Source organism: Protopterus annectens, chromosome 11.part0 (genome assembly GCF_019279795.1).
Source record: "Protopterus annectens isolate FY-2018-M chromosome 11.part0, PAN1.0, whole genome shotgun sequence".
Taxonomy (NCBI): Eukaryota; Metazoa; Chordata; order Ceratodontiformes; family Protopteridae; genus Protopterus; species Protopterus annectens.
This window is the reverse complement of record NC_056745.1, coordinates 945,451,996-945,471,995: the sequence shown is the minus strand read 5'-3', so window position 1 is coordinate 945,471,995 and position 20,000 is coordinate 945,451,996. Positions and strand designations below refer to the sequence as shown.

At 36.3% G+C, this 20,000-nt stretch overlaps 1 protein-coding gene across 1 annotated transcript in view; it reads left to right on the top strand.

The window, feature by feature from the left end:
• The window catches only part of SEMA3C (semaphorin 3C), a 709,622-nt gene that overhangs the window by 673,391 nt on the left and 16,231 nt on the right, over positions 1 to 20,000 (top strand). The window contains exons 14-15 of the mRNA XM_044088330.1: positions 9,612 to 9,653; positions 11,488 to 11,645. Of these exons, the coding sequence (XP_043944265.1) occupies positions 9,612 to 9,653; positions 11,488 to 11,645 (200 nt within the window). The remainder of the gene's footprint in view (positions 1 to 9,611; positions 9,654 to 11,487; positions 11,646 to 20,000) is intronic.

Below are 20,000 nucleotides of genomic sequence, written 5' to 3'. Positions count from 1 at the left end.
TTAGGAATGAGGCACAAGTGCATGTCATAAATAAAAAAACAGTTTAGGCAGTGAGGCAGCAGTGCATGTCATAAAGAAAAAACAGTTTAGGAAGTGTGACACCAGTGCATATCATACATAAAAAAAACAGTTTAGGAAGTGAGGTACCAGTGCATGTCATAAATAAAAAACAGTTTAGGAAGTTAGGCACCAGTGCATGCCATACACAAACAAAAAAAACAGTTCAGGAAGAAAGGCACCAGTGCATGCCAAAAAAAAAAAAAAACAGTTTAGGAAGAAAGGCATCAGTGCATGTCATAAATAAAAACAGTTTAGGAAGTGAGGCACCAGTGCATGCCATAAAAAAAGAACAGTTTAGGAAGAAAGGCACGAGTGCATGTCAGAAATAAAAAAAAGTTTCAGAAGTGAGACAGCAGTGTATGTAAACAGTTTAGGAAGCGAGGCACCAGTGTATGCCATAAACAAACAAAAAAAACAGCTTAGGAAGAAAGGCACGAGTGCATGTCATAAATAAACTCACATTTTAGGATTGAGGCACACGTGCATGTCGTAAATAGAAAACAGTTTAGGAAGCGAGCCAAAAGAGCATGTCATAAATAAAAAACATTTTAGGAAGTGAGGCTCCAGTGCATGTCATAAATAAAAAACAGTTTAGGAAGTGAGGCACCAGTGCATGCAATAAAAAAAGAACAGCTTAGGAAGAAAGGCACCAGTGTATGTCAGAAATAAAAAAAGTTTCAGAAGTGAGGCACCAGTGTATGTAAACAGTTTAGGAAGTGAGGCACCAGTGCAAGTCATAAATAAAAACATTTTAGGAAGTGAGGCACCAGTGCATGTCATAAATAAACATAATAGGAAGTGAGGCACCAGTGCATGTAATAAACAAATAACAACAAAAAAAAACAGTTTAGGATGTGAGACACCAGTTCATGTTATTAATAAAAAAGCATTTTAGGAAGTGAGGCACCAGTGCATGTCATAAATAATAAAAAACAGTTTAGAAAGTGAGGCACCAGTGCATGTCATAAATAAAAAAAACTGTATAAGAAGTGAGGCATCAGTGCATGTCATAAATAAAAAAGTACAGTTTATGAGGTGAGGTACCAGTGCATGTCATAAATAAAAAAATCAGTTTAGGAAGTGAGGCATCAGCGCATGTCATAAATAAAAAACATTTTAGGAAGTGAGGCACCAGTGCATGTCATAAATAAAAAAACAGTTTAGGAATGAGACACCAGTGCATATCATAAATAAAAAAAAAACAGTTTAGGAAGTGAGGTACCAGTGCATGTCATAAATAAAACACAGTTTAGGAAGTTAGGCACCAGTGCATGCCATAAACAAACAAAAAAACAGTTCAGGAAGAAAGGCACCAGTGCATGCCAAAAACAAACAAAAAAAAACAGTTTAGGAAGAAAGGCATCAGTGCATGTCATAAATAAAAACAGTTTAGGAAGTGAGGCACCAGTGCATGCCATAAAAAAAGAACAGTTTAGGAAGAAAGGCACGAGTGCATGTCAGAAATAAAAAAAGTTTCAGAAGTGAGGCACCGGTGTATGTAAACAGTTTAGGAAGCGAAGCACCAGTGCATGCCATAAACAAACAAACAAAAAAAACAGCTTAGGAAGAAAGGCACACATGCATGTCATAAATAAACTCACAGTTTAGGACTGAGGCACACGTGCATGTCGTAAATAAAAAACAGTTTAGGAAGCGAGCCAAAAGAGCATGTCATAAATAAAAACAGTTTAGGAAGTGAGGCTCCAGTGCATGTCATAAATAAAAAACAGTTTAGGAAGTGAGGCACCAGTGCATGCAATAAAAAAAGAACAGCTTAGGAAGAAAGGCACCAGTGTATGTCAGAAATAAAAAAGTTTCAGAAGTGAGGCACCAGTGTATGTAAACAGTTTAGGAAGTGAGGCACTAGTGCATGTCATAAATAAAAAACATTTTAGGAAGTGAGGCACCAGTGCATGTCATAAATAAACATAATATGAAGTGAGGCACCAGTGCATGTAATAAATAACAACAAAAAACAGTTTAGGATGTGAGACACCAGTTCATGTTATTAATAAAAAAGCATTTTAGGAAGTGAGGCACCAGTGCATGTCATAAATAAATAAAAAAACAGTTTAGGAAGTTAGGAAGTGAGGCATCAGTATATGTCATAAATAAAAAAAAACAGTTTAGTAAGTGAGGCACCAGTGCATGTCATAAATAAAAAAGACAGTTTAGGAAGTGAAGCAATAGTCCATCTCATAAATAAAAACACAGTTTAGGAAGTGAGGCACCAGTTCATGTCATAAATTGAAAAACAGTTTAGGAAGTGTGGCAACAGTGCATGTCATAAATAATAAAAAACAGTTTAGAAAGTGAGGCACCAGTGCATGTCATAAATAAAAAAAACTGTATAAGAAGTGAGGCATCAGTGCATGTCATAAATAAAAAAGTACAGTTTATGAGGTGAGGTACCAGTGCATGTCATAAATAAAAAAATCAGTTTAGGAAGTGAGGCATCAGCGCATGTCATAAATAAAAAAAAGGGTTAAAAAGTGAGGCACCAGTGCATGTCATAAATAAATAAAAAACAGTACAGTTTATGAAGTGAGGTACCAGTGCATGTCATAAATAAAAAAAACAGTTAAGGAAGGGGGCATCAGTGCATGTCATAAATAAAAAAAGTTTAAGGAGTGAGGCAGCCGTGCATGTCATAAATAAAAAACAGTTTCTGAAGTGAGGCACCAGTGCATGTCATAAATAAAAAAAAGACATTTTAGGAAGTGAGGCACCAGTGCATGTCATAAATAGAAAAACAGTTTAGGAAGTGTGGCACCAGTGCATGTCATAAATAAAAAACAGTACAGTTTATGAAGTGAGGTACCAGTCTATGTCATAAATAAAAAACAAAAGGTTAAAAAGTGAGGCACCAGTGCATGTCAAAATAAGAAAAACAGTTTAGGAAGTGAGACCCCAGTGCATGTCATAAATAAAAAAAAAAAACAGTTTAATAAGTGAGGCACCAGTGCATGCCAAAATAAGAAAAAATTGTTTAAGAAGTGAGGCACCAGTGCATGTCATAAATAAAAAAAAAACAGTTTACAAAGTGAGGCACCAGGGCATGTCATATATTAAAAACAGTTTCAGCAGTGAGGCACCAGTGCATGTCATAAATAAAAACAGTTAAGGAAGTGAAGCACCAGTGCATGTCATAAGTAAAAAAACAGTTTAGGAAGTGAGGCATTAGCGCATTTCATAAATAAAATAAAAAACAGTTTCTGAAGTGAGGCACCAGTACATGTCATAAATAAAAAAAGACAGTTTAGCAAGTGAGGCACCAGTGCATGTCATAAATAGAAAAACAGTTTCTGAAATGAGGCACCAGTGCATGTCATAAATAAAAAACAGTACAGTTTATGAAGTGAGGTACCAATGCATGTCATCCAGTGCATGTCATAAATAAAAAAACAGTTTACAAAGTGAGGCACCAGGGCTTGTCATAAATTAAAAACAGTTTCAGCAGTGAGGCACCAGTGCATGTCATAAATAAAAACAGTTTAGGAAGATCAGACAGGAGTCCACGTGGACTATGATGTTTGCAGATGACATTGTGATCTGTAGTGAGAGTAGGCAACAGGTGGAGAAGACCCTGGAGAGGTGGAGATATGCTCTAGAGAGAAGAGGAATGAAGGTCAGCAGGACTAAGGCAGAATATATGTGTATGAAAGAGAGTGAGGATAGAGGAATGGTGAGGATGCAGGGAGTTGAGGTGGCAAAGGTGGATGAGTTTAAATACTTGGGATCAACAGTTCAGAGTAATGGTGAGTGTGGAAGAGAGGTGAAGAAGAGAGTACAGGCAGGATGGAGTGGGTGGAGAAGAGTGTCAGGAGTGATATGTGACAGACGAGTACCAGTAAGAGTGAAAGGGAAGGTCTACAAGAAGATAGTGAGACCAGCTATGTTATATGAGTTGGAGACAGTGGCATTGACAAAAAGGCAGGAGTCAGAGCTTGACGTGGCAGAGTTGAAGATGTCAAGATTTGCACTGGGTGTGACAAGGATGGACATGATTAGGAATAAGTATATTAGAGGGTCAGCCCAGGTTGGAAGGTTTGGAGACAAAGCCAGAGAGGCAAGATTACGTTGTTTTGGACATGTGCTGAGGAGGGATGCAGAGTATATTGGGAAAAAGATGCTAAGGATGAAGCTGCCAGGTAACAGGAAAGAGGAAGGCCTAAGATAAGGTTTATGGATGTGGTGAGAGAGGGCATGCAGGTGGTTGGTGTGATAGAGCAAGATGCAGAGGACAGGAAGAAATGGAAACAGTTGATCTGCTGTGGCGACCCCTAATGGGAGCACCCAAAAGAAGAAGAAGGAAGTGAAGCACCAGTGCATGTCATAAATAAAAAAAAAACAGTTTATGAAGTGAAGCATTAGCACATTTCATAAATAAAAAAAAAATAGTTTAGGAAGTGAGGCACCAGTGCATGTCATAAATAAAAAAAATGTTTAAGAAATGAGGCAGTGGTGCATGTCATAAATAAAAGAACTGTTTCTGAAGTGAGGCACCAGTGCATGTCATTAATAAAAACAGTTTAGAAAGTGTGGCACCAGTGCATGTCATAAATAAAAGAACTGTTTCTGAAGTGAGGCACCAGTGCATGTCATAAATAAAAACTGTTTAGAAAGTGTGGCACCAGTGCATGTCATAAATAAAAAAAATCAGTTTAGGGAGTGAGGCATTATCGCATTTCATAAATAAAAAAAAGTTTAGGAAGTGAGGCACCAGTGCATGTCATAAATTAAAAAAACAGTTAAGGAAAGGGGCATCAGTGCATGTCATAAATAAAAAAAAGTTTAGGAAGTGAGGCAGCAGTGCATGTCATAAATAAAAAAAGTTTAAAAAGTGAGGCACCAGTGCATGTCATAAATAAAAAAAAACTGTTTCTGAAGTGAGGCACCGGTGCATGTCATAAATAAAAAAGACAGTTTAGGAAGTGAGGCACCAGTGCATGTCATAAATAGAAAAACAGTTTAGGAAGTGTGGCACCAGTGCATGTCATAAATAAAACAACAGTACAGTTTATTAAGTGAGGTACCAGTGCATGTCATAAATAAAAAAAAACAGTTTAAGAAGTGAGGCACCAGTGCATGCCAAAATAAGGAAAACTGTTTAAGAAGTGAGGCACCAGTGCATGTTATAAATAAAAAAAAACAGTTTAGGAAGTGAGGCACCAGGACATGTCATAAATTAAAAACAGTTTCAGCAGTGAGGCACCAGTGCATGTCATAAATAAAAAACAGTTTAGAAAGTGAGGCACCAGTCCATGTCATAAATAAAAAAACTGTATAAGAAGTGAGGCAGCAGTGCGTGTCATAAATAAAAATAAAACAGCTTAGGAAGTGAGCCACCAGTGCATGTCATAAATAAAAAAAACAGTTTAAGAAGTGAGGCATCAGTGCATGTCATAAATAAAAAAGTACAGTTTATGAGGTGAGGTACCAGTGCATGTCATAAATAAAAAAATCAGTTTAGGAAGTGAGGCATCGGCGCATGTCATAAATAAAAAAAAGGTTTAAGAAGTGAGGCACCAGTGCATGTCATAAATAAATAAAAAAACAGTACAGTTTATGAAGTGAGGTACCAGTGCATGTCATAAATAAAAAAAAAACAGTTAAGGAAGGGGGCATCAGTGCATGTCATAAATAAAAAAAGTTTAAGAAGTGAGGCAGCAGTGCATGTCATAAATAAAAAACAGTTTCTGAAGTGTGGCACCAGTTCATGTCATAAATAAAAAAAAGACATTTTAGGAAGTGAGGCACCAGTGCATGTCATAAATAGAAAAACAGTTTAGGAAATGTGGCAACAGTGCATGTCATAAATAAAAAACAGTACAGTTTATGAAGTGAGGTACCAGTGTATGTCATAAATAAAAAAAACAAAGGTTAAAAAGTGAGGCACCAGTGCATGTCAAAATAAGAAAAACAGTTTAGGAAGTGAGGCACCAGTGCATGTCATAAATAAAAAAAACAGTTTAAGAAGTGAGGCACCAGTGCATGCCAAAATAAGAAAAATGGTTTAAGAAGTGAGGCACCAGTGCATGTCATAAATAAAAAAAAACAGTTTACAAAGTGAGGCACCAGGGCATGTCATACATTAAAAACAGTTTCAGCAGTGAGGCACCAGTGCATGTCATAAATAAAAACAGTTAAGGAAGTGAAGCACCAGTGCATGTCATAAATAAAGAAAACAGTTTAGGAAGTGAGGCATTAGCGCATTTCATAAATAAAATAAAAAACAGTTTCTGAAGTGAGGCACCAGTACATGTCATAAATAAAAAAGACAGTTTAGGAAGTGAGGTACCAGTGCATGTCATAAATAAAAAAACAGTACAGTTTATGAAGTGAGGTACCAGTACATGTCATAAATAAAAAAAAAAACAGTTTAAGAAGTGAGGCACCAGTGCATGCCAAAATATGAAAAATTGTTTAAGAAGTGAGGCACCAGTGCATGTCATAAATAAAAAAAAACAGTTTAAGAAGTGAGGCACCAGTGCATGCCAGAATAAGAAAAACTGTTTAAGAAGTGAGGCACCAGTGCATGTCATAAATAAAAAAAACAGTTTACGAAGTGAGGCACCAGGGCTTGTCATAAATTAAAAACAGTTTCAGCAGTGAGGCACCAGTGCATGTCATAAATAAAAACAGTTTAGGAAGATCAGATAGGAGTCCCCGTGGACTATGATGTTTGCAGATGACATTGTGATCTGTAGTGAGAGTAGGCAACAGGTAGAGAAGACCATGGAGAGGTGGAGATATGCTCTAGAGAGAAGAGGAATGAAGGTCAGGAGGATGAAGGCAGAATATATGTGTGTGAAAGAGAGTGAGGCTAGAGGAATGGTGAGGATGCAGGGAGTTGAGGTGGTGAAGGTGGATGAGTTTAAATACTTGGGGTCAACAGTTCAGAGTAATGGTGAGTGTGGAAGAGACGTGAAGAAGAGAGTATAGGCAGGATGGAGTGGGTGGAGAAGAGTGTCAGGAGTGATTTGTGACAGACAAGTACCAGTAAAAGTGAAAGGGAAGGTCTACAAGAAGGTAGTGAGACCAGCTATGTTATATGAGTTGGAGACAGTGGCATTGACAAAAAGGCAGGAGTCAGAGCTTGACGTGGCAGAGTTGAAGATGTAAAAATTTGCACTGGGTGTGACGAGGATGGACATGATTAGGAATAAGTATGTTAGAGGGTCAACCCAAGTTGGAAGGTTTGGAGACAAAGCCAGAGAGGCAAGATTACGTTGTTTTGGACATGTGCTGAGGAGGAATGCAGAGTATATTGGGAAAAAGATGCTATGGATGAAGCTGCCAGGTAACAGGAAAGAGGATGGCCTAAGATAAGGTTTATGGATGTGGTGAGAGAGGACATGCAAGTGGTTGGTGTGATAGAGCAAGATGCAGAGGACAGGAAGAAATGGAAACAGTTGATCTGCTCTGGCGACCCCTAATGGGAGCACCCAAAAGAAGAATAAGGAAGTGAAGCACAAGTGCATGTCATAAATAAAAAAAAAACAGTTTATGAAGTGAGGCATTAGCACATTTCATAAATAAAAAAAAATAGTTTAGGAAGTGAGGCACCAGTGCATGTCATAAATAAAAAAAAAAGTTAAGGAAGGGGGCATCAGTGCATGTCATAAATAAAAAAAAAGTTTAAGAAATGAGGCAGTGGTGCATGTCATAAATAAAAAAAAATGTTTCTGAAGTGAGGCACCAGTGCATGTCATAAATAAAAAAGTACAGTTTATGAAGTTAGGTACCAGTGTTTGCCATAAACAAAAAAAACAGTTTAAGAAGTGAGGCACCAGTGCATGTCATAAATTAAAAAAAAAAACAGTTTAGGAAGTGAGGCATCAGTGCATGTCGTAAATAAAAAAAAACAGTTTACGAAGTGAGGTACCAGGACATGCCATAAATTAAAAACAGTTTCAGCAGTGAGGCACCCGTGCATGTCATAAATAAAACAGTTTAGGAAGTGAAGCACCAGTGCATGTCATAAATAAAAAAATCAGTTTAGGAAGTGAGGCATTATCGCATTTCATAAATAAAAAAACAGTTTAGGAAGTGAGGCACCAGTGCATGTCACAAATAAATAAATAAATACATAAATAAATTAAAAAAAAAAACAGTTTAGAAAGTGAGGTACCAATGCATGTCATAAATATAAAAAGAGTTTAGGAAGTGGTAAGGAATAGGAAATGGATGCCCACAAAGATGAACAATGTATTGTTTAATTAAAAAAGGAAGCATGGGGAGTTAAAGAGTACAGGAAAGGATTTACAGCAAACAGAACACACAGCAGAAACAGTGTGAGATGAAGGAAAGAACCCATCTTACATTTAGGTCATGAGACGAGAAGGGGGTGACAGTAACAATGGGAAAGCAATGGAGGGTGAGGGCAGCCATCATGGACACAGGCGCACATATGACAACCTCAGATCAAAAGGGCTGAATGTGAATACAACTGGGAGAGAGAGATGGAAGAGATACATACACAGACATCCAAAATATATACAAATTGCAGGGGATAGAATGGGGTACAGGCAGGCTGCTAGCAGCAGCCCAGCCCAGTCTTACTGGATATTACTGGGATTTAGTAGGTGGTGATCCTTGGCTTGAGAGGCCAGTTCCAAGGGTCATACCTACCATAGTGGTCTGACAGCTTCACCCAACCAGTCTGGTATGTCAGATATAAGCTGAAGTAAGGACTGTTTGGTATTGATACAGTGATTAATTGACTGGTCTGCTGTAGCCTCCACTATGTGATCCAACTACAGTGCAGCTAGATACAATGATTGGGCTGGGTGTTGTACCTAAGTTAGACCACAGCACTCCTTTCATGAGGCACTCCCGTCCTCCACAACAGCCTGAGCTACAGCCACAGCTGGGCTAGTAGGAAGCCATGGCTGACATGCCTGCACTCAGAAGGACAGTGGAGGGTTGCAACAGGAGACTAAGCTGGAAAACCTGGCATTAGTAAAGATAATTCAGAGGTGCTATGTCAGATATAAACAAGAAGAATGTAATGAACTCAGCTGAGCCTGATGTTTATAATGCCAGCTGTGGTACCTGGCAGCACCTCTGCAGCAAAACAAAAAGAGCAGGCAAGAAGTCATATAAAAAACAAATAAAAGGTAGGCTATAGCTACAACAAAATCTCATTGCCTTCATCCACTGTTCCACATTCTACACTGAATATGAAAACAAAAAAAATATATTTAAAATTTCACAGTCGGAACAGTTGATTTTTAGCTTTTGACAACTAAAGTCTCCATGACTGAAAGAGGCATCAGCCTCTCTTGCAGGCAAACAGATCTGTGATTTATACATTCACAAAGTGAAAGGCTTATGAGTGAGAATCATTATTGGCAAAAAAATTTTCATCTTAAATGCTACTATAACATTTTAAATATTTCATGGTAATACATTCTTTCCATTTGATAGTAAAAGTAAAATAAATAAGTTAAGTTTTAATGAGTTTGGTAATATAGATATTTCATGTTGAATACACAGTTTGCAAAGAAGACTGAGATAAGAAATCTATCTTTTCTTTTCTATTCCAGAATCATATTCCAATAACTACTATGGAAATTTCATCAAAAAAGGTAAGATTTTATGTATAATGACATTTCTTTACTTGGACTTACAAATTTTTGCTGCTCTTATTCAAAAAGGGAAATAATCTAAAAACATGAAGAATAGTCATTATTAGGCCTGTTTGCTGAAATTCTAACTATGAAATAAACATGATTATGTAGAAATAAAGAGATTTGCACATCATATTTATATTACATGACATAAACATGCAGTCGTTATGACGTGTTTCTACTTTCTATGCTTCTTTACAAGACAAAGAACTCCATATTTAATAGATTTCAGTGCCTGTTATTTAGGATGTTTGCATACATGAACTTTAAGCTGTTCAGCAGGCATACATTTTTGCTATAAGCACATGAGTATCTGTCTCTACAAATATCATTTTGATTGGATGGTGGTAACAAGATCAAATCTGCCAATTCTGATCTTTGGTTTCATGTTACTGACTGATCTCTCAGAAAATCATTTCACATTTTAAAGAAACTTATATGTGATGTCTGGGGACTTTTTTCTCACAGTGATTCTGTAACCCGTTCAACTGCTGGGGCTTGATTAAAGTTTGTAGGGATGCAGCAAACAGACAATACAACTTTATTTTTCACTATTAAAAATTAAAAGATAACTTTTTTTACATGCTGCAAGAGATCTGTCAGTTTTTGATTACTTTGCTGACCTCAGACATTCCTATAACAACCCAAAGAGTTAGCATTTACATTGTTTGGTCTACTTTAAGAACATCAAAGAAGAAGTATTATTTCCCAGAAAAGGTTGTAGATGACCAAGTGACCAAAACAGCTTTGTTGATGGAGATATGTTGTACTGAAATGCTCATGTTTTGTGCACTGGATCTTATGGGTCTCATCTTTATTTGTATTGAATGAGCATCCTGGAGCATCTTGGCTGCCATTTTTTTGTGTTAAGTGCAAACCAGCTTTAGCAAATTATTTTATTTAGTTGTAGCTCAGCTTCATTTTGTTACAATGTTAATTCACTTCTTTCAGTTTAGTGTAGGACATTTGTTCATGAGTGCTGGGGTTTTGTTTTTCCTGTGTAAAATTATACAGCACTGATATGGCGCTGATATTTCCCTCATCCGCAAGCTTTGATTTTACACTGGCAATTTAATTTTTCAGGTACAGACAGAAGAATTCTAAATCAATTCTAAAAAAGAAAAGAATAAAAAGCATCAGAATGTAGTAATATGAGCTGCAGATATCATTTTCTTTAATTACTGCGGACTTAACATTCATTGATTCATCAAAAGTTACTAAAAAGGTGCTATTGTGTATATCTGTTTTGTCTCTACACATAATTACATGTATTATATTTGTAAAGTTCAGAGGGCTATTCCTGGGAAAATGATTCCAGTTGTGAGTTAATAATAAATAAGAATACAGATACTGCTGTCCACTATAAAGGATTATTAAACAAAACATCACTTTCACAATGCTAAGGTGTGAAGTAGTAAAACATGAACTCTTTGATCTCAATCTTAAAACCCTGACTCTGGTCAGTGCTTCTACCTGATATAAGATTGCAGGATATCATACTATTATTTAGCTTATCATTTGTGATCTAAAATACAGAATGACATGGAAATCTATCCTTCACCCACAAAAAGACATATCTGCTCTATTTCTATCAGAAAGTGATAACTATAGCTTTGAAAGTTTTTGATGTCATACAGTCATGTATAACTGCAGGTAAGCATTTTAGTAATGTTCCCCTGAGATATGCTATGTCTCTCCAGTTAAATTCCATTATATACTTTGAGACAAAATTGTTTAATTACTGAAATTTCTTTACTGAGCTATTGTCATAAATGTTGTTTACATTTCATAGCAACAACTCTATGCAACTTCTGAAGCTGGAATCGCCCAGGTGTCACTCCATCGTTGTGATGTTTATGGTAAAGCCTGTGCCGATTGCTGCCTAGCAAGAGATCCATATTGTGCCTGGGATGGCAAATCTTGTTCCAGATTCTACCCAACTGGAAAGAGGTATGTTGTTTTTTAATACCACAGACAATTATCTTCTATTTTAGGCTGAAAAACATATATATTTCTTATATGAATTGCAGCTGTGTTTGTTAAAGTGCATGTCCTTGAATTTTTTTTTTTTTTTTGTGATGAACACATTTGTTTCAAGGTATCACTGCTATGGTATTCTTGAAGTTAGGCATGCAGCTTAATGATATGGAAAAAACTTTTTTTATGGCTGAGATCCTAAGTTTTTCTTTCTCTAAGAAATGACAGATATGGAGCTTGTTAATATGTGTAGCAGACATATAATAGTATGTCCCCAAACGGGAGGAAGGGGTTAAATTGATGTTTGCTGAGGAAGAAAAACTTACCAATGCATCGAGACATGTGATGCATTAACTGCCAAGCAAAAGCTTCTCCCCATCAGTGAATGCCTCAGCTTTTAATGCTGCTGAGTATAAAACAGCAAGCTTTAACCTCAGTGGCATCAGCATAGCAATGGTATGAGATTATTTCGCTAGACTTTAATGAGTGCAGCATTACGAATGCATGAAGACAGGTCCATTAAAGTCTATCAATACATCTCACACATTCAATATTTTCTCTTGGTATCCCTAAGATAACATCACATTAGGATAGAATGCTAATTAATGCTGTGGTTTTAATAAAAATCTTGCAAATCCCTTTTGATGAAACCCAGTCCAAATATGTAAGTGACGGCAAGTAAAATGTATTGCAGCACTGAACTCTTTGGATGTTATGAAGTAGGTCTGAACATCATTAAATCACTTTATGATAGCTATGCAGTGTTGTATTTGATAAAATACATCTTATAGATTACCTTTCATTAGTCCTTTTTCTATGTAAGGATTGCAAATAAAAACTGTGGAAAAACTGATCTGAAAGAATTAAGCTTAAATATTTAAATTGATGCAAAATTTGGGATAATGTAAATAACAGAGCATTAAGTTTTATATGTAGCAGATAATGTTTAGTTTTGTTACACGAGATAGAAGCCCAGTTAGTCAGATTCTAATTGTCTGAACTCATCTAGTTAATGTCTCTTTTTACCATGGATCAAATACCAGCTACATGATCACTGTTTGTGCAGAGCTGCTCAGTTTCCCCTTTCCCCGTTGTTGTATAGCTATGGTGTTAGTATATATGAGTTTTGGTTGTACGGCTTGCCCATTATATGGAGGGATTTGGGAAGGTGGAGTCTAACAAAAAATTGTGAGAAATGTATTGGACTCTTGTTTTCTTGATCAGTTGTGATTGGAGAATACTTTTACAAGTGATTATGTGTTGATCATTCCTTAAGAAGCATAATGCTAATAGTTCTGTCAGAAACCTGCTGTGGTGTAGATCAAATATATATCTGCTATTTAGAGTCTTTTGTAAGAAAATTGTAAGATAAGTAGCGCACTATACCAAGACAAGATAACTAATTCACTAAATCTTCATGGACTGCTATATATTTGTCTGCCATTTAGAAAATCTTCTGTCAGACAAGTGTAAGAAAAAGTAGCACACTACACCAGACCAAGAGAACAAATTATGTATTAATAGTAGACAAATTGCAGATTGCAGTTTGATATTAAAGGAACCGAGATCAACAATGCAACATTGTAATATTTCAATACAGTCCAGTACTCTTGCTGCCAGAAGACAACTGATCACATTGTGAGCAGTCTGCTAACTATCCCACCAGTTAGCATGCAGCAATAATTCCTGACAGCAGCAACATTTTCATTACAATACCAGATGTGTTACTTAGTTTAGCTGTGTATACCTTTCTGAAATTTACCTGGGTATTTATAGATATAAGACAAACATTTTACACAATGACGCTTGTCATCACCAACTACTGTGATTCATGTATCTGTGTGTTTCTGTGGTTTGCCTGTATGTCTGTGTGTATGATTCTGTGCATCTGCATGTTTGTGTTTTTGTGTGTAGGGGGAGAGGGATTTAAAAAAATTGAAAAAATATGTGGCATTGTAAGACTCACCAGTCTGGAGCTATGGCATTTTGTTTTGCAGTTTATCAGAAAGAACTAATATTTTATAAACACTCTGTTATTCTGTGGTACTAAGCCCTATTCTGGAATACTCAAACTGCACTATAAGTAGAAAAGTGATTTTGAGGACATCATCTTGAGCTGCAACATTTTTCACTGTGCTTTATAGCGATGGGGAAGTAAAGCATATATACATATGTGATTGTGTGGGAGCTTATGCACACACAGACACACACTCACCCACAAATAATCACACTTGATAAGGAGTCTGTGCAGTCCATTCTAATTTTTTTATTGTTCTTTATGTAGCACTATTACCCTAATGTTTCTTGTGACTGATCAATTAGACTTAAACATTTACAAATGCAAATTGCTAAATTTCAATATTAGATTGTATTATGCTACATAAATGTAAAGTCTGCGCATGACTGTTAATCTCTTGCTTGGCTTTTTTACCTTTTTACCTTTCTGAAAGGTAAACCAGTGCTACTGTTATAAGCAGACAGTTCAGTTTGTTGTACAAAATAGTAGTCTCTTCAGTTACTGAAAGATGTCAACAGTATTTAGATTTTACTTCATTAGGCAAGCACTTAGAAGGGAAATATTTGCTATTTTACCATGAGGAGACTTTGAAACAGTTCACAGACTTTCAGCTGCAACTAGGTATCTTTCACTTGCGCTTCACCAGGAACACTTTATCTATGAACCAGTTATTAGGATGCTGTTTTTCTGAGTTCTCTACAGATTTTCCTGTTATTAACAGTCTGAGTAGCATTGTACTAGATCTGCCCTGCATTCCAGAGAGATGACTGAGCTGCTGGCACACATGCGAGTCTAGTAAAACATAAGCAAACCACTCTTGAGTCTCCGACTCAGCCCTCAGCGGGAATGTCAAATTCTCACAGGCTGGCAGGCTGGTCATGAAGCTGACATCATTGCGCATGCCTCTGAATGTGATGACATTAGCAAAAAAATCCGAAAAACATTGAAAAAGAAGCTGGGAAAAAATTGGGAATTAAGGGGGGCCTCTTGTAATTCATGGCACCTCATTATTTGGACCTCAAAACCAATAAATACTGAGGAAGTCGGTACGGTTAAGAAGTATGACTGATATTGATCTTAGAGGTCATATTTTTGTGGGCTGACTTACTAGATAATTACTGAGGTTTAAAAATTAATTTCTTATTTAAACTTAACTGTGGTGGAAGTGCTGATTAGACAAAAGCTATGATGTTAAGTATAAGGACCTGAAATAATGGAACTCAAAGCTAGTATGTTTTAAAGACCTGTTTAATTTAAGTTGTTTTTATGATGCAAATGAATGAGTATATGAATGCTAACAGTTTTTTGTCATCACTAATATTCTTTATTTTTATACAAAATAATTAATTGACTTTTCTGAATGCAACACAGCCGCCTCCCCTCACTTTTTTCCTGCTGTCCTCTTCCGTAACACATTATGATAGTGTATCATCCACTAACTCCTTGCACACACATACTGAATACAGAAAATCAACAATTTCTGCAGGCTTTTCATCTGCCAGTCATCCCAGTTCATAATCTAATATGACCAAGCATATTACTTTTACCTGCGGTCATTACACCTATGCATAAATCTATTTCTTTTAGCAAGGTCATTTTGCCTTGGCATGAACAGATTGTATAACATACTTAAACTACTCAGTATCACAGTAAAAATAAGAAGAGGAAAGCCACCTCATCTTCAGGCAACATTTCAGCTGTTTACCATACATAAACCTGCACCTACCTGAAATTATTAACATTTGATAGCTGACAGCACCTTCTTTCACCCACAATTTGACATGTAACTGTCACATCCCCTTCCAGATTTCTAAGAGCTGGATCCCCCATCTCATCATATCTTTTTTACAGCCAGAAGAAAATATTATTCAAATTAATTTCCCCTTAATATATACAAAGTAGTATTATTTGACAGAAGAATGGAAAACAAATCAACAAGTGAACCTGTAATTTTATTTTTGTGCACCCTTCACTGAGATTCTGACAGCTTGAGAATTTTAAAATCACTGCTAACAAAATAGGTAGTGACAGTTTGTAGCAAACAGGTACAGCTTGTTTGTGTAATTTGCCTTTCTGAAAGGGACAAATAAAAAAATAAAATATATATACACAAAAGCTAAAATTCGACCACAAAAGGTTCTGGATAAATTCCAAGTAGGCGACCCAATATACCACAAATCACTTTATTGTAAAAACAAGACAGTTTAGCACTTTCATCCACTCACAATGTGGACTTCATCACAATACATTTCAATTACACAAAACTGTTTAAATACTAGTTCATTTTGGCGCCAATGGATTTAGCAAATAAAAAACCATTAAAAACTTTAAAGTGATACCTAATGACTTTGTCACTTATACAATATACAATGTAAAAATTCTAAAAAAATCTTTGCAAATGTTAATGCACTAAATAAAATTTAAAGAAATGAATAATGAATAATAAATAAATAATGTACTTTATCACTGTTTCATGAGCCTAACCTGCTGCATCATAAATGTGCCTGCAATACAGGTTTAATGGGGATATTATCATTGAATGCAGGGGGTGTGGTGGCATCAAGAAGCAACTGCCACTTCACTTCTTTTTCCCCGCAAAATGGCCTTGATGTTACCTCCACTTGGGTTGATACAAACTTGCTCTAGTATACCAAACTTAAAGTTGTGATTTTTTCCCCCTACACTCTATATTTCTATATAGGGCATTATTGTGGTCCTTTTTCCTGATCATAAATTCTCTTCTTAAAACATCTATCGGTTTTCCCCACATAATACCCCAGGCAATCTATACATTTAGCCATATATATCACATTTGGTGTTACAATTGCCCTGTTGAATATAACCTTTGTCTTATTCACATTTTCTAAAAATAACACTATCAGCTTCAAGTATAGAACTACATTGTTTGCAATTTCCACATTTATGGGTATGTCCTATCTTGTTATACTTTCCCCTGTATTCTCTGTTATTTTCAAAATTACTGAGTTTGAGTACAGAAATGCTTACATTTTAAGATTTAAAGGGACAAATGAGTTACTCCCAATCTTGGAAATTAGTTTGAAAAAATGGAGCGTTTTTCAGTATTGTGCTCCCCTAGGAAATAAGTTCTAAAACTGTAACCCTAACCCTAAACTTAAAAACTCTAACTATAGACTTAAACTGTAACCCTAACAGTGTAACTCTAGCCATAAAATACTGACTTTAACCCTAAACCTTAAACTCCAACCTTAAATCCTTAACTCTAAATCTAAAACCAACCTAAACTCTAAAATGCTTACATTAACCCAAGCCCTAAAATTCTAACCATAATAATGACCATAACCCTAAAACTGAAAGATTTCATCCCTCTCTGTCTCTCTCTCTCTCTCTCTCTTGTTATTTTAAATGTACCTTATTGAACTGGTAGCATACATGAAATGCTTCAAATGCTATAACAGCTAATTACAAATATCCTGCGGTATCCCGTTGCCATAACCACAATGTAGGTTCTCTTTTAACATGGACACTTTGGACTACATTTCTTTTACAGCAGAAGTACCTATCTGGAATGACATCTTTCACCCCTTATATATCTACTATGTCTGCATTTAGTTTCTTGGCTGCCTCTTGTAACTTTAGCAAATTTTCTGAGTCTTAGTGCTTCTTCCTCAACTGCTCCCACTGCCACGTTTCCCTTTGCAGAAACTGACTGTGCAACCACATTCTTATTTAACATTCTAGCTCTGTTTATTTTTATTTTATCTCTTATATTTTGAATTTGTTGACTAGAATACAGTACTGATCTCAGTGGACCTATTTCAGTCTCAGCCTGGGTCTTACTGACTGTCATCTCTGTAACCTCTGCCAGTATGCAACTACATTTATATAACAACATACATCCTGAATTATGTTTTTGCAAGACAACAAACTTTATCATCAGTTTGCTTTTTGTCTTAAAACCTATAAGATGTACCTCTCTAGAATGGTGTCAGTCTGGAAAATTGCTTGAAACCAAACTACTCCATACATATTCACAGTATAAACATTAGAAATTTGGTCTGTTTCCCACAACCTACACTTCCTCTTGTCCCACTAAAACTCATCCTTCAGGAAGTAGAGGCATTTCCACAGGGTAAAGGACAAATTGCACCAACACAGCATAAATACCAGTTTTCAATTTGTTTACGTCACTGAGAGCAAAACTCAATTCAGTGAGTAAAATAGGTCACATATTAGATGGAGCTGAAAGTGTGACACCATCTGCAAACCATATAAATGAAACCAGTAGGCTGTGAAGCTACACTTTCAGCACTGCTATGATAATCTTTCTGTGAAAGTTGTGATGATCAGGGCTAGGATCCCAGCATGTACACTGAGGGCAGGTAAATAATACACGATGCTTGATTAGTCTTAAGAGTATATAGCAATTGTGCACTACAAGCTTGAGGTATAACTAGTATCTGCCATATCCAAATTAGCTTTACACTAAACAATTGTAAAGCAGAGTTATAATCACTGGCTTCCCAGGACCTCAACCAATTTTACTCACAGCTCAATGCCTTCTAGTGCTACAATAACAACAATTTTGTCAAAATTTGTATACTCGCACATCACATTACACACACACACACACACACACACACACACACACACACACACACACACACACACATACCAATACACGGACATGTGCGTGCGCACACGCAGGCATGCATGCATGTACAGATACACACACAGGCATGCATGCACATCCAGACACACACACACAGGCATGCATGCGCATACATACATACAGACATGTACACACACACACACACACACACACACACACACACACACACACACACACACACACACACACACACACACACACACACACACACACGCACATACACGCACATACACACAATTCCATGAGTGTCCAATTATAAATTTCTAGAGCCACTAACCCTTTTTTCTGTCTTTTCAGTAATCCTCTTGCCAGCCAATCCAATTCTAACATATCAACTAAGCAATGACTGTCTACTCATTAATAAACTAACCATAATATACACTTTTGGTAATTAAAGCAAATGAGAATGATTAACATTCACCTAAAAACCTGCATACATACCTTTATACTAATGAATAATCTGTCAGCTTTAACTTTCCAAACTGAATAGTAAAACTCTTTAATTGAAATAAATGCAATTAAGCAATATACTTGGCAAAACTGAATAAATAAATATTTGCATAAGGACATATAAAGAAAAGATTTAAACAGACAAATGGCATATACAAAAACATTGACTAAAGCTACATTGGTCCTAAACTACCACAAGCTGAATGCTTACTGTAACCTACCTATTTCTGGCTGTTGAAAATACTTTTGTATACCCTTTGGAAGGTAAGGTGCAACTAAATACCCCCCTCCCAACAATTGCTGTCTGAACTTAGCAGACTCACAAGATCTATATTTATTGTTATTTTAGATTAGTAAACTATCAGTTTTACAGTCATTCAACTCTAGGAAAGCTGTGATACCAAATATCATGATTTTTATGGAAATCTCTGCCAAAAAGAACAATTTCATATTCCAAATCTTCAAAATACAACTGCAGACTCGAACATCCAGTACATTTTACATGCTGCAAGATTCACTGGAAACAAAAACTAAATAACTGCACACATTTTAACTGAATATCCCATTTGTTTAGCATTTCCCATCTTTTCAGGATGCTGTACCGAAAAAGACATCAAAAGAAACATCCATGAGCATCACCTAGAAGGGCACATTTTTCATCTTGAAAACTTTGCTCACATGTCCAGGATGGTCACATTTTTGCCTCATAGTTTTTGCCTGTTTCTCATAAAATTTAGAGGGTTGTGGAAAACCTTTGAAGAATGAAGTCAGTAAGTAGAGACAAGCATTTGGTTTCAGCCATTCAAAGTTTTTAAGACCAATATTTAAAATGTACCCGTGACTTTGAGCCTTTCTTCCTTTGATTCTTCCTTGGCTTTGTCCAGAATTCTTGCATTAAGAGAATGAGAGTTTGTTCCATCACCATAGCTGTATCATACTTGCTGTTGCACATCACTTCACCTCTGTTACTGTATTAAGTTTGTCACTACACACATTTTGCTGCCAACAGTCCTATAGTTTCTGTAAGCATGGACATGCTTTCCTATTCACACAAACATGCATTGATGCTCTCCACTCTGAGGTTATTTGCATAAGCCCTATACATACAAACATGCACTCGTGTACACTTGTCTCATCTTGCACATTGTGTGTGACCATTTCAAGTGGAAGAGCAGTTATATTGCCCACTGTGTGCACAGTTTGCAGCCAA